The 22,401-nt window shown below is 36.5% G+C and overlaps 1 protein-coding gene across 4 annotated transcripts in view; it reads left to right on the plus strand.

Annotated features, from left to right (window-relative positions):
- TMC1 (transmembrane channel like 1) overlaps positions 1-13,673 on the plus strand; it is a 68,285-nt gene extending 54,612 nt beyond the window's left edge. For 3 of the 4 annotated variants that reach the window (XM_026866267.1, XM_026866269.1, XM_026866270.1), the window contains 6 exons: positions 2,831-2,898; positions 5,709-5,948; positions 7,962-8,087; positions 9,628-9,706; positions 9,803-9,935; positions 10,874-13,673. In XM_026866267.1, the coding sequence (XP_026722068.1) occupies positions 2,831-2,898; positions 5,709-5,948; positions 7,962-8,087; positions 9,628-9,706; positions 9,803-9,935; positions 10,874-11,142 (915 nt within the window). In that variant the 3' untranslated portion in view covers positions 11,143-13,673. The remainder of the gene's footprint in view (positions 1-2,830; positions 2,899-5,708; positions 5,949-7,961; positions 8,088-9,627; positions 9,707-9,802; positions 9,936-10,873) is intronic. The other variant, XM_026866271.1, reaches the window with a different exon arrangement.
- Positions 13,674-22,401: the final 8,728 nt, after the last annotated feature.

The raw sequence follows: 22,401 nt of genomic DNA on the forward strand, positions 1-22,401 counted from the left end.
AATGATATGTGTATAAGAGACAGATATATATATATATATTAAAAAAAAGCGCAAGAATTTGAATACTGCATGGGCAGAGAGACAGCACAGCTTAGGGAATCGTAGATTTTAATATACTTAAATTGCATCTGGAGCTTCCTCACATTTTCAGATGTTCCACAGCCTCTCAATAGCTAAAGCTGGATGTGGGGAACACATGAATCATCATAGCCAGTGCTAAATCTGACAGGAAATAATAACTCAGACATAGTATTTTCCAAAGATGCTGAAGTGGTAGCTTGAATCTTTCCCATCTCAGGATATCCATGATCAGTGAAAGAGCCTGAATGAATGTGAGCCTGAAAACCATTCTGAAGACTGTAGGACAGACTTTACCTAGGATTATTCAGCTTCCATTTGAGCTTCATCTTCTGTCTTGCTATATACGCTGAATAAGCTGCTTTTTATGCAGGGACATTTTGTTGTGTGACCTGACAAACCACAGGTGCCTAGTGTTATTTGAGGTGACCTTGGGTATTCAGAACAGCTGGATGGGGCTACTAGATGTATTTTTTGTGAGATGCCTGCAGTCTCCTGGTGTTGGGAACCACACAGTAAACTGTAGGACAGCTTAGCTTGAATTGGGAGTGACAGTTGTTAGGTGAAGACACATTCGTCCATCCATTAACACTTCAGACAATTTTTGCTCTTTGTTACCATTAGGAGTGTTAATGGAATATAATACAGTAATGCAATCAATAGAACAGAACTTGTAAAGGAAAGAGTTTTAAATAAGGGTCTGGATGTAAGAGTTTCACAGAAACAATCCTTCTTGATACATTCCTTTACATACAAATAAAGGAACATAGACAGGTGATAAGGAATGACAGTAAATCTCAGCCCACGCACAAGGATTTCAACACTGTTAATGGAAGCTTGGCATATTTATCCAGCAATGAGGATACACTTATTGTCATGATATATTATTGTTCTCAAAGTGTCAACAACACAATTTATGGTAGGGAATACTGAAACCAATTTATTATTGACATTTTTCTTTGACGGTATATAAGAATGGCTATAACTGCCTGGTCCATTATGGTCCTTAGGTCCAGTAAGCTGCCTGAAACAACATCCAGAAGTGGAAGTTCAAACTGGAAATAATTGAATTTCTGGAAATATCTGAGCCTAAAATGTTCCCTAGAAAGTAGTACCTCTGTCTCTGTGGTTAGTGGCTATGATGTACCTGCCATCCACTAATATTTAGACTTTTTTTGTACCCTAAATATTTTTGACACCCAGTCCTTTGGCAAAGAATTCCAGAAATTAACTTGCATGCTGTGTGGAAAAACACTTCCTTTTGTTTGTTTAACAATTAAATTTCAAATTATTTTATTTATTAATGCTGGCTCCTATGTTATGAAGAACAGTCACACTACTGATTCTGTATGATCCTATTAATGTCTCCAAGTCATTTATGATATTTTATCTCTCCATACAGATCTTCTTAGTCAACTGGTTTCTAAGTTGAATACTAGTAATCTATTTAATCTTTCCTCATATGGAAGCAGATTCATAAATACATGCAACATAAATACAGCAGTTTGATGTAAAGTTATACATATATAACTGTACATATATATCCATAAAAATACACCAAAAGAGTGTAGGGGCTGAAAATATTCCAACGATATAACAGTACATTTCAAAATTGTGAATTAATTTAGCATTGTCTTGGTTCAGTCATAACGGAATAGTTATTTTTGTATCTCATGCCCCTTCCTCCCTCTATCAGTCATCCTTGTAATGAATACCTGGAAGATACACACGATCTTTTTGCCCACCCACCATGGTGGATCATGCAAGTAACCAACTATGGTGTAGAAAAATCTCTTTTATGAGAAAACTGATTAAATGAAGTCTTGTGACAAGGCAAAACTCTATGAATATCATGCTTGAATCAGACATTTAGGTGTAAACCAAAAGTTTACAGCCACAATTTCTTACCAGAAAGTTTTGTTTTGGTACGTACACAATACAAACTAATATGTATGTGTGTATTTCAATGGTGACTCAGATTTAGTGTTCAATGTTTGTCAATGAAAATGTTAATGAATTAGAGGCTAATAGTTAGGTAAAAGAAGAGATGTGGAAATGATTAAAAATTTGGAAAAAGAGAATGAAATCGTCAGATGAATAGTTCAGACATATAAGACTAAATAATTATTTGTCTATCATATTTATGTTATGTGTCTATTCTGGAAATAAAAATTTATGATACAGTGCTTTCTTCAGCAGACAAAGTGATAATGAGACCCCATAGCTGAATCGTGCAGTAAAAATCAGAATCAAACTCACTCAAATTAGAAATAAGGTGTTCGTATTAAGCATGGTAGAAAATGATCTGCAACATTTATCAATGCTTAACAAGAGTTGTTCAATAGTGAAACTGTCAAAATATGAAAGTGTTATAGTTCATCAAGAATTAAATCACAGCAGCCTCATTGCTAGTACTCTATTGGAGGACACATTAGATGACCATCACTAACACTCCAATGGAAAACTTATGAATTGTTTTAAAACTTACCCAGTACCCAGAACAATCTTTAATTATCCATTAACACCTTCCTCTGAAATAGTCTCAAAAAGTTTTTCAGTAAAATACTGCAAGCTGTATTAAAGTCTGATGGCCTTGAGTTGTATTAATTTGTTTCATGATTCACTGATAAGCTGCAGCCTTACAGTACACCAGTATGCTGCTACTGTTGGAAGTGACAGTTTTAGTCTACGGTAAATCATCTTAACACCCTTTGTGAAAGACTAATGAAAGCATCTGTATTATTTCTTTCAGCCATCATATTCTGAGTTTGATATAAGTGGAAATGTGCTGGGACTGATCTTTAACCAAGGCATGATCTGGTAGGTGTGGCAGAGCATGTTGCATCTGCAGAACTGCAGGATTTAACTGTATCTGTGAAAGACTCTTCTGAAATGCTGACCCTGTCCCATTGCTCTAGTTTGATGGAAGTGTAATAAAATATATATCAAACTCTGGTACACTGCAATCAGTGGGACCACTTCAAAACTAGTTCTGGACTAAGATTATGGGATCAGATGTATCAGAGTTTTGCAAAGAGCTGGTAAGACCAACCAGTAAAAAGTTGCATAGATGCATCTTATCTTTTTGTTGACTTACTGCTTGCGAGAGGAAGCACCTGGCCTGTACTGTTTTGCTTTGAATTTCAGCCTTTCAGAATACCTTACCACTCTTTTCCCATTTATCCTATGAAAAAAAAAAAAGTATTAAAACAAATATATGTACGCTTATTTGTGCAGGCATGTGAATGTGTTACTGCTGCAGTATTAGTCCTCCCATTTTTGGACTTACATGAGTGTTGAAGAATACTAGCATGTAGAGTCCTCATGAAAGATGCTTAGTCTTCTAAGGAACTGTCCTCCACAAGCTCTGTTTACTTCTCAGAGTTAATTCTTGCTACTTTGCTGATCAGACTTTTTGGTTGGTGAAAGCCTTCACTTCTGTAAAGTCCAAAGGTTATGTGTTGTGTGCATGTCAAATAAATGCTGCAGAAATATGGCAAAGAAAGAAGCTGAAAATATCTTGCAGCTCTTGCAACCAAGTCCTGTTGTGGGGATGTACTGAGGGCCCTGGCAGCAGCACTTCAGCAGCTTCATCAGAAGGAGGGTATATTGCTGGGGAGGAGCACAGCACAACCTATGGCTTTGTAGTGATGGCATGCCATGAGTGTGTGTCTGGAGGGATTCCAACCCCAGAATGTGAGTCACCTACAGTGTGTCCTGCACCTTAGAAAAGCAGCTTAGCTTTGTAATTGGCATCTTGCTATTTGCCTTAGGACTGACATTCTAATTTCTGACATGAAACATTTGTCAGGCTGCTGTTCATCAAAATGATGAGGCTGCAGCATAAACTCTGCTTGAAATTTTATGCACAACTGATGGCACTAATAGTTTTATTGCTGTAATTAACATTTTGGAAAATAGGTTGGAAATCAATCTCTACCTGAGAGACATTGAGGACTGGGTGATAGAGCTGATTCCTGATTATTCTCTAACAAAACTTTTATACATACCTGTCATTTTTATACTCTATTACATATACAGATTCTGTGCACTTCTAAGCTGTCATGCCCCAATATACATGTTCTGGCACAGAAACTGTGGCTTGTGCTTTTGTGATGTTTTTGATATACAGCATCATTTGGTTTACTGCTTATTGCAGGATTGAGACCACATTTACATGCTGATTTGCAGGGCCAAGTAAGTACTAGAGCTGTAGTGTTCTTCAAAATAATGTCTGATGATTTAAACTGAACTAAATACACCAGATGAGTAAAAAAATATTGACTGAATAATAATAAACGTACATTGCAAACCCGATGTTTATCATTAATACATACACGGGGTAAATTAGTTTCTATTTTATTTGAGCTTTACAAATACTGTTGCACATGCTTGTGCTCATCTGAAACAGAATCAAAAGAGGTTCAGGTGCAGCTGGTGAGCTGGCACTATCACAGAGCTAAAAAGGATACAAGAGCCATGTATATGTGCATTTATTTTTGTGTATGAGAGAGAGACCATGCACTTAGGAAAAAGTCTCTTCTCTTTCCCTGTGTTTTTACAAAGCAAGCAGGATGCAAATAATTTACAAGTCTTCTCCATATTAATAAGCTTTGGTATGAACTTGTCTACTGTGTAATAAATATTATACTGAAATATTATAATAATGACCATAAATCGTCCATATTCTGAGCTTGTTGAAACTGAGTATTTTGCAACTCATTTTCATAAGGGTAAGGAACAGGGCCATGAGATGCTCTCTCCCTTCAACTGTAAACTATCAAACCCTTTATCCTTTCATGGAAGAAATATGAAAAAAGGAAGAAGAGATATGAATATATGATAGAGTCTATCATATTTCTGTACTCAGAAAGTCTTTCCAATGATGTAGATCTATTTCTTACTTTTTAAATAGAAAAATTGAGGCACTCAGAGGCAAAGCAGATTCTTAATCTCTTACATTCTTTATGATTTGGCAATGCAAATGAAAGAAATTGCTCTTCAGTCAGCATGACACAAGTGACAAAGCATGTTAAAAATAAAATGGTCCTAACTGTTTCAGTGTCATAACCATGCAGCCGTACATAATAAAGAAAAAATCTATTTAGCAGAATCAATAGTTTGTTGGAATGAAGCACTAAATTGTCATCGTAATAGAAGCAAAATAAACGTCAACTAACCAAAAGTATCCTTCCTAAAATGTTGATAGTGTATTAATAAAAATAATAAAGAATAAACTAGATTATTCTGGTAATACCTAGTTTTAGGGCTATCCTTTTTTATACAACACAAGTGAGATGCTATCTGAACTAAAGGGACAAAGTAAGAGTGGATAACATTTCATCTGGTGATCTTTTAATTTACAGAGAAAGAAGGCTTTGTAACTTTGAAACATAAAATGTTCATATGGAAAATTCTCTCCATACACCTCTTGTTCAAGACTGAAGAGACAAGAGTGGTGAAAAACCTATAAAGATGGTTTCATCAACTTGATTTCTGAGTACAGAGTGTGTATAGCTGCAAAACACATTGATATAGGGAATGGGTGGCATATGTAGGAAGACAGAAGTCCTTCAACAAAGTATTTGTGGTTTGTTTTTTTGTTTTTGTTTTTTTTTCTTCATTTCTAGGATGGGATCTTTTTATGCTCCATGTCTCCCAGCAATCAATGTGTTCCGTCTCCACACTTCGATGTACTTACAGTGCTGGGCAGTCATGTGCTGCAACGTTCCCCAAGAGAGGGTCTTCAAGGCTTCCAGATCCAATAACTTCTACATGGCCATGCTGCTTTTCATCCTCTTTCTCTCCACACTGCCTGCGGTGTACACCATTGTCTCCATCCCCCCATCTTTTGACTGTGGTCCTTTCAGGTTTTTTTTTGCATTTTTCATCCATCTCTTGTTAATGATTTAAGGAACCACTTCATCATGTCACAGTGAATGATGCAGTAATAAAAAAGTACTTCTATAATAAGTGTTGGTACCTGATAGGCTGAGTATTTAATTTTGTCATATTTCACATTATGGATATTTCCTGAAGCTAGAATCCTACAGAACTCTGTAATTCTTTAAAACTATTTACATGAAGTGTAGAACAGAATACATTTTCTTTTACTTAGTTGTAATGTAAAAAAGTTTCATTTCTGCTGAATGTAATTAAGCCAGAAATCTACAGGAGCAGAAATCTTGCCACATTAATTTTGGCCAAAGGCTAGTACCTGGGAGATTTTTTGTCACCACCTGCAATATTCAGTCACCTAAGAGGGAGAACTGAATGACATGCCAAAAATTCTGATGAGACAGAAAATTCCTTGAATTTATGGAAGCCATGATAACAAAGTGAGTGATGGAAAGTAAGATTTTTTTATTTGAGTCATAGCAAAGAAAGTACAGAAGGAGACATCTGGAGTCAGATCTGAGTAGCTGCAGTTATTGAATTGGATATTACTGAAATGATAAGATTATTGTACAAAGTGAGAAAGATAATAGTGCCTGCAACTTTTTCTCTGTCAAATGCAGATACTTTGTTGTTCATAAAAAATGTGAAATCTGCAATGTAAATTTTGATGGGGGAGGACTTGAAACCAATGAAGGTTCATTCAACCTGGGTATAGGTAATGCTGCTGTTGAGCGGCCAGTGGATAAGTACTGGTAGTATATGGCTCTATATTAAAAAAAGAAAATATTTTCCTATTGGTAACTCAGTGTCTCATCTATCATGAACCTTCTGATTCTTTTGGTATTTTTTCTGTTTTGGTTTGATTTTTTTTAATCCATCCTTAAAGGCAACATATATGATTTAACTGAGACCTGACAGGATTAGGGAAGCCAGGACAGAATTGGCAAAGTTGCAACAGAAGCTCTCCGTGTTCTGAGAAAAGATCAGGAGAGCCCAGAGTGGAATTTCTCATTTACCATGGGTAGGCTGGGCAAGTGGAGAGAAAGACATGATCTGAAGAAGAATTCTACCTGCAACCTTTTTACATTACTGGGAAGAGGATAATGTTGAGAACAATGAATTAACAAAAAGATCTCATTGTCAGAAATGTTTTACAAAAGCTGAAAAGAGATGACAGGAGACCTTAATGACTGGAATATCAGGTGGCAATTTGATGACAATTCCTTTAACCAACTAAAAAACCACCAGTTAGTATCAGTACAGATAAGGACCCATTTTGCTGGTCCTGTTGAGGTAAAAAAAAAAAATAAAAATCAAACTCTATATTGTGAGGCAGAATCAAAAGTAGAATAAAAAGAAAGGGACTTTTAGATTATTTATTAAAAAGCTACCTCAAGAAAAACTTAATGGTCTAGGAAGAAAATACTGTCTAGATAAGATGGTCATGGAACAATTGTGTGTAAAGATTATTAGTCTGCTGTAACAATAACAAAAATCTCTTAAAACCTAGCCACTGATTTCTATAGCATTGGTACACAGCAAAGAGAGAAGACAATTAGGCTGAACAGTACTGAACAGTAATCAGTTGCAAGCAGACCATTTTTTGCTTATCAATCATACAAACATGGGATTTGAATTTTTCACCAGAACTTCATAGAACATAAATTGCACTTCACTCTTTGGTGGGTGGTATGGACTTCACAACTTGGTGCACTGTTTCTTCGAGTAGTAATCTTGCAGTAACTGCATGCAAAATCTATTACCATACAATGAAAATATTGGTGTCTATTTTACCCCTTAAAAAAAATAAATACTATTTTAAATAATATTCCTTTCAGGGTGTCAAGTTTTAAATAATATTTACATATAGCTTATTGTCCTTTTCCCAGTTTTATATGATGTGATTAACCTATATATCCATACTACTAGATTGACATTGCCATAATATTTGTATATGATATATTGTCAACTTTTCTGTTTAATAGTGGGAAAACTAGAATGTTTGAAGTCATATCAGAAACTCTGGAGCATGACTTCCCTTCTTGGTTTGGAAAGGTATTTGGTTATGCCTCTAACCCTGGACTCATCCTACCTTTTATATTGCTGATGGTGTACGTATAGAATATTAACTCAAAGCTTGCTTAATCTAAGGTCTGTTAAGTTTCCTTCACTCTGACTCTTCATTGTCTGTATAATTAAATACAGTGTTGATTGCCCTGTGATGAGGGATTTGAAGAATTCATGAGCTTTTTATTTGATCATAATTAATGTGCCTTTGCACAAAGGGTAATATCTGTTTTTATTCAATAGATTTCTTTTTGGTTATTACTTTTCAAAAGTGTTGTTGCCACAATAATGACAAAGCTATTAAAATGCAAAAGCCTACAGGGGATCTGAAGTGCTATTACTTTGATCAGCTTGTCCAGTAGGCAGAACAGCACATCACAAATCCTTAGCAAGTTCAATAGAAACATGACCACCGTGAAGGGATGTTGGAGACTATGAAGTATAGCCAGTAGATATTTTTTGTAAGTCAGTATCTGGTAAAGAATACTGACCTCAGCGTAGCCTTTCTCAGAGACTGTTCTGAGTCCTGCTTTATAAAGACATTTTGAACATATGCCAGATAATTTAACATACTATTGAACTAAAAGTTAATTCTTTGTAGAGATGAGCTGTGATTTAACCCTGCATTATAGAACTGCCAATAAACATGGAGAAGATTATAGAATACAATAGTATTTACAGAAGGATTCTGCATGAAGAAAATGAAATTCTGAAGTAGAATTTTGCCAAGGTTCACTTAGTATCATATTCTATTTAAACCCTTGGCTAGAAAAGCAAAGAATCCAGACTGTCCCCTGAAATACATGGTCAACTCCTACTGATTTTATTTTGAGTGCTATTCCTTTCTTGGAATGGTCCAAGGCAAAGGTACTAAAAATAAATAAAGAAAAGGGAAAAATAAGAAGGAAAATACAAGGCAAAATCAGGCAAAAGAGAGAAAACACACATGCAAATTAATTATTTAGTGCTTACATCAATAAAAGACAATATCAGAATATCTGTAATTAAATCAGGATAGTGAAAACCATTAATTTCACAGAGTTATCACAGAAGTAATACAATACACTGAAAAATGAAAATTATATTACGCCGTTATGTTTTTGTTTAGCAGAAGAAGGAGGTCATAATTAAAAACAAAAATTAAAACCCATGCTTTTGGCTGTTTTCTTGGCAGCACTTGAGTCTACCTACTGTATTAGTTCAAAATCTGTTATAAATATGATTTACTCATTTCCAAGGTATGTCATACAAGTTAATTAACTTCTATAAGTTATTCTTTCGAACACACTTCATAGTGAGGCATACTTTTATGGAACATCTTCCTTAACTACTGTAAGATTGAATGTAGAGTATTAATAGAACAATTTCTTTCCGCTTTTTTTTCCCCCTGAAATAACAGTGTCTTCTTCATACTGTGAGGAAGCACATTGTTCATTGTCAAAATACTACTACTGATTAGGCACGATAAATGAGGAAAAGATGCAGGCTTTATATTAGCACAACTGCAGTTGCTGCTATAGAAATGTTTCAAGAGTCTATATTTAAATCATTACCTAACAAGAAATTATTTCTCTTTAAATTTAGCTTGAGTATTTATTATCTCAATGCTACATCCAAATCCTACAAGGAAGCTAACCTGGAACTTAAAAAGAAGCTACAAAGTGTAAGGAATAGAGAATTATTGATTTTTGGTTTTACTAAATTTTAAAGAAGCCATTCAGGTCACTGAAAGATGCTCTTTCTTTCTCCCCATCATTAGCAAGCAGAAGAAAACAAAAGAAGAAATAAACAAAAGGCACAAAAATCAAATGAACAAGAGGAAAATCCATTTGAGACAGAACCTCCACAGACAAAGCAAAAAGGCAAGCAAGACGAATCCACTCCAAACCAAGGTAAGGACTGTTTTGAACTCCTCAGGATGAGGAATTCATGTATGCAAGACCATAGTCTTCCTCACTGCCTTGACTGCTTCCTTTCCCATAATCTCCTGAAAGATATTCACAATACTGAATCACAAGTATTAACTCAATCTCCAGTCCATTTTTCTTTATTCAGCTCATTTAAGAAATACTGTAACATTATTCCACATCAGGCAACACCAAAACCACCTGTAATAGAGCTGTGAAGAATCACAAGATCCCAGCCCCACAGAAAACCCCACTTAAAACCTGGTCTGACTGTCAGTGATCCCTTTTACCTACAACAAACAAGTCAGGTCTAAATCTTGCAACCTCCTACTGTATTTTTTTTTAGCCAGGACTGCTTAGGACAACATTTGTCCTCTGTGCCAGGTTTACCAGGTGGAAGTATAACAAGAACGCAGTACAGTATCAGTCCTAATCAGAAAGTCTAGCTTGGTCAGGCAGGTCTTCAGTCTGTCTTGAAGGATTTTGTAGGCTGGTTCCTTTCCCCTTGGACTTTCACCGTCATGCATACAGCCAGTATAGGCTCAAACCTAGCAGAGAAACACAGATTAGAGATGACTGTCTTTGGAAGAACCACATGCAAGGCAGGTCTGCAGCCTCAAAACCTGACCACTTAACTTTGAAATTGCTACCTTCATTGTCATTTATCGATGCTATCTAAGTGCATCTAGCTACTCGGGAAAAGTCTCCACTTTTTCCCACTGGGGCCTTGCTGAAAGGACTGGAAGGAAAATACAATGCAAAGATCATAAAGGTGCATGACCCCAGATTTCAGGCTGTTGGCAGGGGAGGTCCTGGACTTTCCACCACACTCTGGAGTGGTCAGGAAGATGCAGTATTTCTCTCTCAGGGCATTTTTAGTTTTCAGGTTCATTTTTTAATTCTATTCTCCAAAAACATTTCAGACAACAAGAAAGGACAGGGTGACAATGAAGCGAAGAAGACGGACCAACCACAAGAAGCCAGCTCCTCTCAGGCATTCCAGCATCCAGGCCCTGCCCCGAATGGCCACTATGCCCTGCAAACCAGAGGAGGAAACCTTCCTCCTCCATCCATAGCTGTGACAAGGCCACCAGGGCCCAGGGGGTATGGAATGCTGGGCTATCCACCTGGAAACCCACGCTTCCCAGGGGCCCAGCCAGGAATGCCCAGGGGCCCTCCCAACTACAGATAAGGACTCTCAAGCACATTGTGATATGCTGGGTGTTGAAGGACAGAAGAGTGGTCCTAAACCCAGTCACACTCATGCAAGCGCAGAACTCCTCTGTTTGTTGTAAATCTCCACGTGCATAGACGTTACCCATGTGCTTCAGTTTTTGCAGGATGGGAGGCTTCAGAAGAAAACATTGCATAAGTATTCTTGCATTAGAAGGCACTGTAAAATTGCATTATTTGTGTCAGTAGGTTACTAAGGGATATTTATTGGAAGATGTTTATTAGAAGACTGAGAAACATTTTGTATTTAGTTGCTTATTTTCTTAAAAGCCTGACAGTGCATTCCTAACATCTTTTCCTTTTTCTCAGAACTATAGTTCACTGAAAACAGTTTTGTACAAAGGGTATGAGAGTCAGTTAAACACTGCATATAGCTTGTCTTCTGCAGGTCAGATATGCTTACCCAAAGATTTCAGATTGTACATGAGAAAACTAGGATCCTTTCAAAAGCTGGATGATTACCTCTAAAGTCTTTGGGAAAGTATTAAAAAGGTAAAAATACCCCAATATTATGCCTGTTGTTACGAAGAAAATTTAACTCCTATTATAGTACTACTTTTGGCTAATACTAGTTTTATCACAAAGACTAAAAATAAATTTTAAAAAGCAAAGTGGTGAAGAAATATCGCCTGTGCAGAGAAACATATTTGAGGAATAGAGGTAAGAGAGTTATGCAATAATTTTCTCCAAATACTCATCAGGATTGTTTTATGGCAGAGAGACATTTATTATATGTGCTGTATAACCTACTCTGTGGATTTATCATTTTATACTTGTATTGATCACTGTAGAGTTCAGGGTGGAATAGGTCCTTAGTCTGTTAGGTCTTGTGGAAACGCAGGATAGAAGGAAGACCGTATGTGAGCTAATGTTACTTATTCAAACCAAGACAGTTTTATTTTTTATTTTCTATATTTCCCTGTCCAGAATTTGGGCCTTGTTAATTATTTTAAGACTCAGAAGATTAGTAACAACAAAATTAAGCAACTGACTTTCTTCTAAAAAAATAAATGTAATTCCATTGGGGGCTTTCTGTATAATAGAGGTCAATTTTGTACAGTAGAAAAACTTCATATCTCAATATAAAATGTCCATGATATCACAGAACAACCTTCATATAATTGTGGCACGTATTGAAAAAGGTTTACAAAAAAACCCAGAATAGACTATGTATCCCCATAAAACACAATGATCCAGATGCAATTTCCAGCTCAAGCAGTCTTTAAAGCAATGGCCAGAAACTCTGAGGATAAACCAAGGGAAAGTTCACTTTATATTTGACCTGACTCTTGTACTGTTCCCATAAGCATCTGCTCTCAGCTGGAAATAAGATATTAGAACAATAAGATTAGTGGAGACCAGCATGGCTCATATTCTGCACGTAAACGCTAAACACTGATAACCAAATAAAGAGATAAGTGTATTGCAGTAACTACAAGGGAAGGTCTTTTCTAGCAAACATACTGGGAATATGTTGTTAATAAGGAAGAGGACAAGTAAGTTTAGACTGGATCCCAAGACATGTCTGCATCTAGGGTACAGTACCTCTTGTATTTTAGATTGGAGAAAGTGCAGTTAAATGAAGTGTAAGTTGTTTCATCTTTCTCAGATAAGATTTCTAATATATGGGCTTCAGACGTGGAAAAAGTACAGTAATTCAAACCATTAATTTGAAATCTTATTGATTAATTTTTAAACTGCATACATTTTTAGCCCAGAAACTTATAAGATTGTCACTAGTCTGAAGTTAAACATGGGCCCAAGTCTCTAGTGTTTCCATGCTTTTAAGGCAAACTTTTTCCTACAAGCTGGGATTGATACATCCTGAGACACTGATTTGCATAATGGTCTTAGCTCATTGTTTGTTAACATTTCATAATACAAAAACACTGGATGTTCCTGAGAAAAAGAAATATTTTTTTTATAGCACAAGTGAAGAAACTGATTTTAAAGATGCTTTATGGCTTTGTGATCTGCCTGAATTTTACAAGTGGTGTTGGAATAAATTGGAGTTGTAAACTGGTTTTGATGCAATCTGGTTCCCTGAAATGTAGAGGGAGGTTTTTTGCTACATACACAGAACTTAATAACAGTTCCTTACGCTGTTAGGAGTGAAAATATTACGTCAGTAATAAAGGTTTTCTCACATTAACAGGCTTAGTATTTCATTCTGTGGGATTGCTTTACATCATGAATGGGAGAGACACAGCAAAGAATCCACCATCTGAGATTATTCTGAGGAACTTTGTTAGACTTGTATGCTGTATTGATTTTTCAACAATAAATATGTTCTCAGAATGTACCTGTATATGCAGTGATGAGCATGTAATAGACAATGTGAATAACAATAACAAAAATAGATGTTGCTTGCGCCACATAATCAGCATAAGACTGCTGTGACTGAAAATTAAATATTTATTCTTAATCATTGGTACTCCTAAGTAAAGGTCTTTTAACACTGCGCCATGAAGCTCTGCTTTTGATGCTTCCTAGCTTAGTTATTTTTAATTGCCTGCCTTCTTATTGATAACATAACATCAACTTAGCAGACAAGACACGAAGTCATACATTTCAATGTTCTATACTAAGTCCACCTTTAAGAAAACATGGTGTTTACTTCATAAAAGTAATCGAGATTGATACAATAATTTTGCATGATCAGATTTCTAGTCACATTTCCTTTCTGTACAACCTTTCTCTAACCCTCCCATATTTTGAGCCTTTCAGTTAAAATTTAACTCTGTTTTTTTTTTTTTTTTTTAAAAACTTACCCACAGAGCTACTCTGAGTCTTTTACTGTGCTAAACAGGTAACTAGTATTGTCAGTGGGAATAATACTGTAAACCATGGCAAATGATCTTGCTTATAGAAACAGAATATATTTTGTTTTCATTGGTAACACATATGCTGTTTTCTTTCTTCTATGCTATTAGACATGCAAATTGTGTTAGGAATACCTCAGAGCTCTAGTATACAAGTACTTGCAGTGAAATCAGGACTCAGTGCATCTTACCATGTCCCACATCTTTCTCTACAAAATTTACATGTTGTCTTCATAGAATTTGGCTGAGAATTTCCTGTAATTTTCTGGTAATAAAAGTGTGATTCACTACATGAGTGTACCAGTACAGAGGGACCCTCAAAATATTTTGAAGTTCCTGCCAAAGATTTAATTTCTCATTGATCTGTGAAAATTATAATTACTGTAAAATGATTATGGAATACATCTCCCTTTTGCTATTCCTCTTTTCAGCTGTTGAATGGAGTGTTTTTACACAATTACAAAGTTCTACCCTGGGATTATGCAATGCTTTCAGATGAACAGGATGCAAAAGGATGAAAATAAAGTCCAGACTTGAATGAATTCACAGCAAGTGAGAGACAAGACTCTTTCTAACATATTGTTTTCAACACTAGATTTGTGGTACCTGGGAACTGAAAATAACTAGTACATGCAAATAATAACATCCATGGAGATCTGCAGAAATTTAGAGCTTTATAGAGCTGACAGAGGTATAAATACAAGAAATAATTTTATACTCAAAAATTTAAAAAATTCCCCACAATATGCTCATTGGAAAATTAGCTGTAGTTTTCAGCTGTGCTGAATCCTTTGCTTCATCTTCTAGTCCTCTGTGAAAAAATAGGCTATTAAAATTATGGCTGGAGATTAATTTCAAAAGCAGGTAACTTTTCTGTTTGTTCTTTGTTGAAAAATGAGTTGTATGAGTTCACTGTGAGGTTTATGCTGTTCATGCCACATAACCAGTTCTGTATTAATTCATTGAAATAACCAAATGGACCAAAAAAAAAAAAAAAAAAAAAAAAAACCCCGAAAAAAAAAGAAAAAAAAATGGTGACAAAACCAATATTCCCCTAGCTCTTGTAGAAAAGGTCATTATAATCAGAAAAACACCCATGTGCTGTGGTTGTAAAAAAGTTATGAAGAACAGTATTTGCCTAAACTAAAGAATAATCTGAAGGTCATGACAGAAAGTTTATGGATATGACAAACTCTGCTTTGTCTACACTTTACAGTCTATAAAGACTGGCCTATAAAAACATGTGTGTGTGATTCTGCTGTGTAACTGATGTTACCTACCAGGCTATAAGCATACCCATTGGTAGCTATGCTTCAAGTTATTAAAGTCAGGCTAGTAATAGAATGTACACTTTCTGTGAGTTCTCTGTTTTTTCCATCTTTTTCAGATCAGCTAGTGTCTCTAATGAATTCATAAGACTAATTATCACCCAGTAATTGGGAAGTAGCATTCACCATTGAGGTCTGTTGTTACATTATGGATGTGGGACTTAACTATAGCATAGTTTGGAGAGACAAAACACATAAGCAACCACTGCCTATCTTGGAACTGTGGGGGAGAGGCTGCAGTCCTCATGCCCTGGCACAGGGACACTGTCCACCGAGACACACTGCTATACTCCTTTGGTGCATTAGCTACATCTGGGAGAAACTTTGTCACTTTTTATTGTTCTGTTTTGTGGGTGGAAATAAAGGTAATTCCAGGGAGTTCTGTCTGAGGAAGCAGTAAGTGGAAGAGTGACACTCCCTGATCGTCTGGCTGTGGCTCAGCCTGCTGGCTCAAGAACATGGGGGTCATTTCAACACCGGGCTTGTTCCAGAGGGGCATGGTGCAGTAAGCTTTGCAAGCCACAGCAGGGGATTCAGAGACTTTCCTCTGACAGCTCAGTGATGGTGCCCTGCAGCGCTGGGGTTGGATACTCAGCTCCTTGGGCACAGCTGTGTGGAGATGAGCTCTCTCACATGGCTGATTCATGCAGTGACGCTAAGGCTGTTCACAAGGGAAAGACCAAGTCAAAGCCACTAGGGTGCCATGATAATGGTTTGTGAGATTCAAATGCCAGCATGGTTTCTTGTCAGATATTCACTATTTCCCTGGGTGAAACTGGGCTGTGAAACTGCAGGGCTTTGGTTGCTGCAGTAATTGCTTTGGAAGGGAGCACAGGGGCTCTGAACAAGAGCTGCCACATCTTGGTTTGAGCCAGCTGTTCTCCCTTGGTCTCCACAAGGGAAACAAGTCACAGCCTTGTCCACATTTTTCCTGCACACTTTCAATTTAGCTTCTTTCACTCAGTACCACAAGCTAGAAGCTGTCTCTCCATGACCATACTCCATCACGTGCAGTCACAAAGTCCTATGTGTACATACTGTATATTAAGTATGTTCATTTACCTAAATAGCAAGGTTACCCAGGGAATTCACATATGTCTGTGTTAACAAAAGCCACAGAACCAAGATATTTTTATTGCAGTAATTTTTTGTCTTTTTGCCTAAATACTGTAGTAGGAGACTGTGGCATAAATTACAGATCCTACTGACAGCTTGCAAGTAGAAATGTTTATAAGGTTAGGACCCAAATGTACCACCAATATCATATTTGGGTATTATACTTTCAATTGAAGTATCTGCTTGTATTTACACTATTAGAAAATTTTAGGTTACTGTAAAGAGCTGAAATATGTTTGGCATTAATAATAATAATTCAAGATAGCAATAAATATTGTCTCCCTACATGACAGGGAAACACTTGAATATACTGACCTGCGCTTCAGGGGTCTGATTCTTTTCTCCTTCTTATCATGAAGGTCTCAAGAAAGGAGATTGTCTACTACATCAGAATTTTTTTCTTTCCTTTGAGACATAACAACTCAGCTGCAGTCAGTTGTAGTAGAAAGCTATGAACCACATCTGCTGAAGTGTTAGTAAAATAATAATAAAGAGTACTGCACACTTTATTTGAGGATTTCTTTTGTCCTTGACTTTTTGATGGAAGATGTTTTGTGTCTTTGCACGTATTTGTAATCTGTGCAGCTAACATCACAGTTATTTACATTTGAAAAACTATTTAATTTTGAAATTACACAAAAAAAGAAGAATTTCCAAAACTTGCTGTTGATTTTCTGCTTAAATCCATTCTTATCATGTGTGCATTGCTATCATATAATAACTAATGAGGTTTGTGGTAAATTGTTTATCACTTACCATTTGACTCTTTTGCTGGTGTCCTTGTCAGCTCTCCATGGCTGTGGGGAGAGCTTTTAATATTTCAGCCTTTTAATCCATGGTGAAGAACTTCCTAAAAAATAGAACCAGAACATATTTTCCCTCTCTTTCTTGGAATTAGATAAAAAATAATCAGTATATAAGATGTAGTCAATAATAGTTATAATCCATTATCTCAAAATACCACAACAGGAAACAAAATAACTATATTGGAGATATTTAAATTGCATAATTCTTAGGGAAAATAGTTTTCAGTCAATATAAATTCTACTCTTTTGACCTTTCTGACTAAAAAACTGTATCTGTGATTAACCCAAGTGATTGACTCCACAAATGAAAAGCTACTTTTATTCAACAAGCTAATCAAAAAAGACTCAAAAAGCTAGCAGACTATTAAAATAATTTTTTTGCAACTTGATGAGCCTTTTTTTTTTTTTTTTTCTACTAAATGAAACATTTTTTAAGACCTGGAAAAATAAATAGAAGAAAGCAAAAAAGAGTTATAACTGTAGAGAAAAAAAAAACCCAACCCTAAAATACTTTAAGAGATTCTCAAAGTACAAAGGGAAATCTTCAGCAAAATGCCAATGTCCACCTGTAAGTTGACATCAATCTAATACATTTTTTATATAAAGTAACAATCTGATCTTTTAGTGTGACAGCATGAAGCACAACTTCTTTGTAATCAACATGGGATTTGTTTCTTGCTAGCTGAAGGGAGATGTGATATTTCAGACACTTTACCTTCCTTTCTCTTTGTTTCTGCTAGAAGAGTGAAATAAATGTATTCTCAGTGTTTTTTGTCAGAGAATTAGCTTGCTTTTTTTTTTTTTTTAAATCACTCAATGACTGCTCTGCAGATGGAGGCACTGCTCCAGACATCTTGCATAAAGGATCTTGCATAAGGATCTTATTAGAAAGTCTGCAAGATACATTCATTTATTTAAGGGAATCATGTTTAAAAAAATGAGGACATTTTTCCAAACACCTTGTAAGCCTTGTTGTTGCTTGGAAATAACTAAAGCTGAAAGCCTCTAAAATCTCTTATACCACTCTAAACATACGTTCTTGTCAGCAGTGTATAGCACCAGCCTGGTACCTTCATGTATGTCTGATAACCTCACATAGCAATGATGTTGGGTACCATTAGTTTCTTTTCATCCAGATCAATGTCAGTCCTACCTAGCATGCAAAACCAGACTGACAGCTCTGTCTGTGCTACTGCTGCTCTCACGTGCTGGATTAGCATCACGCAGATGGATATTCTCAGATTGTGAACTGTGCTCCTACTAATATTGTCTGCTAAATTAAGTTCCTGGGAACTTGGCATTATCTGTCACCAAATGAACCTTGCTGCAAAGTGGAAAGCAAGTATTTTGTCATTTCCACGCACAGAAGAAAGTGGCATAACATGCATTGGAACTGAGATCTCTGGGAACTTGCTGCAAATTACTAACAGCAGTTTCTAGAGAAACTGATTGTCCACTGACTGCCTGTATAATACAAAGTTACTTTCATCACTAGCCAAGACTAGGAATAAATCCATCTAACTATTATAATATAGATAGAACTGTCTACCTACTGATAAACAATCTGTGTCCTAGGTTCTGTGACAGTTTAGGAAATGTGACATGAGCTATAATAAATAACACAAAGCACATTACATGCTAACATCAGATTTTCTCTCCTGCTTCAGTATTGTCTCCAAGGGGTCTTCTGAATCACATGTGATTAAGGCAGGTTGTAAAGGCAGTTGCCCTCTACCCCAGCCATCCCCTCCAGATCAGTGTGCGGATGGCACTGAGAATCCTGGTAGTCAGTTTGCAGGACTCTGTCTTGTAAATATTGCCTTAAATCAGAGAGGGAGCCTGATCTGATTCAGCAAACTGAGCATCAGGATAGGAAATCTCTCTCTCCCCCGATTTGTTCACTAATCAGTGGAAGAACGAGGTAAGTTAAAAGAAACTGAGACACCAGGAAGTCATAAAGAACATTCTTTGTTTATTGCTGGGCTGTCTCCTGGCATATTATTTCAGTAAAAATCAAAATGCTTCACTGTTAGTACAGAGCTGCCTCTAACCTTTGTTTAGTCTCTGATTTGGTTTTGCTTTGCACCAGGCTTTTAATGATAATTTAGTGGAAGAATGAAGCAGGCACAATTAAGAACGGAGAGATACTGACAAGAACAGGGGAGTAACTGCCTTTCCCTTCTCTGCGGAGCATTGTGGTGGTGCAGCCCTAGCAACAGCCCTAGCTGTAGTCCCAGTGCCCTAGGGACAGGGTAGTCCAGTCATGCACTGTGGGACCACCCTGCAGCTGTGGCTCCCTTATACCAAGATTCAGCCCCATACCTGGGATAGGGAAGCCACATTCATGTTTCCTCTCTGTCCATGTTACATATCCATCTGCTGTCTGTGAAACATGAGCCTGGTAATGCTTGCGTGTTAGGACATGCATATTACACCAGTGGAACCATACTGGAATGGTCATGCCATGGCTGAGGCAGGAGGGGAGATACCCTGTCTTTAACATCCTCCTTCTTCTACACATGGGATCAGCTCTCAGGGCTCAGTGTCTTGTTTACATGATTCCATGCAGGTCTCTTTTTTTTTTTTTTTTTTATTTTTCCCCCCTCATGTCTAGATAGGTGTTTCTTTGCCTGTAATCTTCTCCAAGTCATTGTCACATGGATGAATACAGCATTTCATTCCTGTTTTGATGAACAGCTGAGGGAAGCCCCAGTACGCTTGCTCTTTTTCTACTATTTCACACTACAGTTCACAGCAGAATTTAATTGAGTCAGAGTCTAAAATTATATTTGCTTATTATTGTATGTTTACCTCGCTACCTTGTACATCCCATACTCACTTTCGTGCTGCAGTTTTGCACAATACCATTAGAACTGCTTATACATAGGGTTATTTAGACCTTTCCCTGAGCAAGACCAGGCTGGATAGATTTACCTCTAAAGATTATATGGTATCTATGACATGACTCTAATGTTTTCTAAGAGGCACTCATTAACACTTTTAATCCCATTTTTAGACTGTTTCTTTATTAGAAGGTGCCCCTAAGCCAAATTAAATTAGTCTGGTAAAGTTATTTTTGTATTTTTATATTCCATAGTGTTTGAATTAGGACATAGTTTATCTTAGTAGTACCTCAGCTTTAGCTGAAAAAAAGGCAAATATGTTACATTTTTGCTGTCAATGTCTGAACTTAATGAAACCGTGTTCCTGGATTCTTCCATGTCTTTCTCTCAACCTTCAACCCTCTCCTGAATTCCTGCTCTTTGCCTTTCCTCCTCACTAACTGTGGACCTCACTTGTAGTTTAGCTTCTAGTCTTCACTCTATCACTATAGATACAGAGATCATAATCCAGTATTTAAGTATGAATGTAATAAATAGTTAACTGACTGCAGAAGTATGCCTCGTGTACTCATTTTAATAACTGCTGTTAAAGTTCACTCATGAAAATAAAAAATTGCTATTACCTTCCTCTTCCTAGCCACTTGATTTTCACCTCTTTTTCTTTGTCAGACTTACTGACTGCATCATGCCCTAATCTATATGTAAAAGCTTTGGGGTAGTTTAGACTTTTTATCTGTTTGTGAGGCTCTGATTGCAGAGCTGCTCCAAATCCGACTAGAATATTTGAGTGCTACCAATAACGTGAAAATCTAGGTGTGTGACTACTTAGCCATTATTTTCACATTGATATATGCCACAAAATATTAATTAATCTATTACGTTAATGCATAATAAAAAATGGTTTTAGAACTTAAAAAAAAAAAAAAAAAAAAAAAAAAAAAAAGTAAAAAAAAAAAGTTACATGCGCCTCGGTCTTTTTTCCAGCAGAGGTCACAACAACATAAGATATTGCCCTGCAGCCATGTGAGCAACTGCATTGGGAAAGGATAAATCTTTACTATTTGATCCCATAAAAGTTGACGGAATTAAGGCTGCTAGTAGAGTTTCGATCAGCTGGGAATTTGTGAGAACACCAGAAGTTTGCTGATGTGACCTTTCTGTGCTGTGGCTAACTTAAAGGGACAAAAAATTTAATAGTGCATGGAAAAATTCAGTGAAAAAAATCTTTCCCACATTTATGTATTTTTGAGACATAATAATTGGTAGTATAACTTATTGGGAATATGTCTGTTGGTTTCTGTTTTTAAAAGCAGCATTGCTGAATCATATAGTCTGACCCGTAGGTATTTTGCAGGTCAAAATTGGGCATCTATTCTCTTATTTCAAGCATGCCAACATGTAATACTTGTTTAAAAAGCCATCTGTAAACATTATTTATAAGTACATAGAAAGGTCAAACTGCAAACTCATTCAAGTGAGTTTTCATGTCAGGAGCCTCTATTTGGGAAGGAAAAATAATACTCTCTGTCTTAATGTGTCTTGTTTAAAGTAACTGAGTAATGATTTTTGCTTTGTTGGATAAATGCACAGGTATGTGGTAATATTCAGAGAGAATAGCCTTATCCAAAATAATTTGAGAAATGTTTTTGCAAATCAAAGATGTTTGGATGAACTGTAAATTGTTATTCCCTCAGTGCAGATAACAAAGAGCTCTGAAAAGAATCCAGTGGTAGTCCATATCGTGGAGCTTATGTAATGGCCCAAACACCTCAATAATGAGAGATCACGTGCAGAGAATGATTAAAGAGAAAGTCACAGCCTTTATAAACTATGACAGAATTGGACAAAGGGAGAAATGGTCCTACCTCGCACAGACTGCCCATGTAGGTAAGTACAATGCATCTTCAAAAGCTGACATCTGTCACAGAGGGTTACGGGTACCTTTATCTTCTTTTCCACATCACGTGTGAACAGCATCAAGAATACCTCAGACTACACCTTTCTGTTCCCTAACACAAAGCAAGTATTAAGGTGGGAAAAGATGTTATTTCCAATGCAATGTAAGGTGGAGGGGCAGCTAGGCTGCATGCACAGCAGTGGTATATCCAGTCCCCACTTTTTATTTAAGTACAACAAGTAAATGTACAGCAGGAAACAATACTACTCCTAGACAACCTCTAGCATTGCACTAGCAAAGACAAATATAATCTTAACTCCAGCTACTAGTGTGTGGTGTGGAGTAAATTCTTTCTGTCTCCTAAGAGTCACAAGCAAACTAAAATAGTATGGGAATCCTCCAGCAA

Source organism: Athene cunicularia, assembly GCF_003259725.1.
Source record: "Athene cunicularia isolate RWA chromosome Z unlocalized genomic scaffold, athCun1 chrZ_part2, whole genome shotgun sequence".
Taxonomy (NCBI): domain Eukaryota; kingdom Metazoa; phylum Chordata; class Aves; order Strigiformes; family Strigidae; genus Athene; species Athene cunicularia.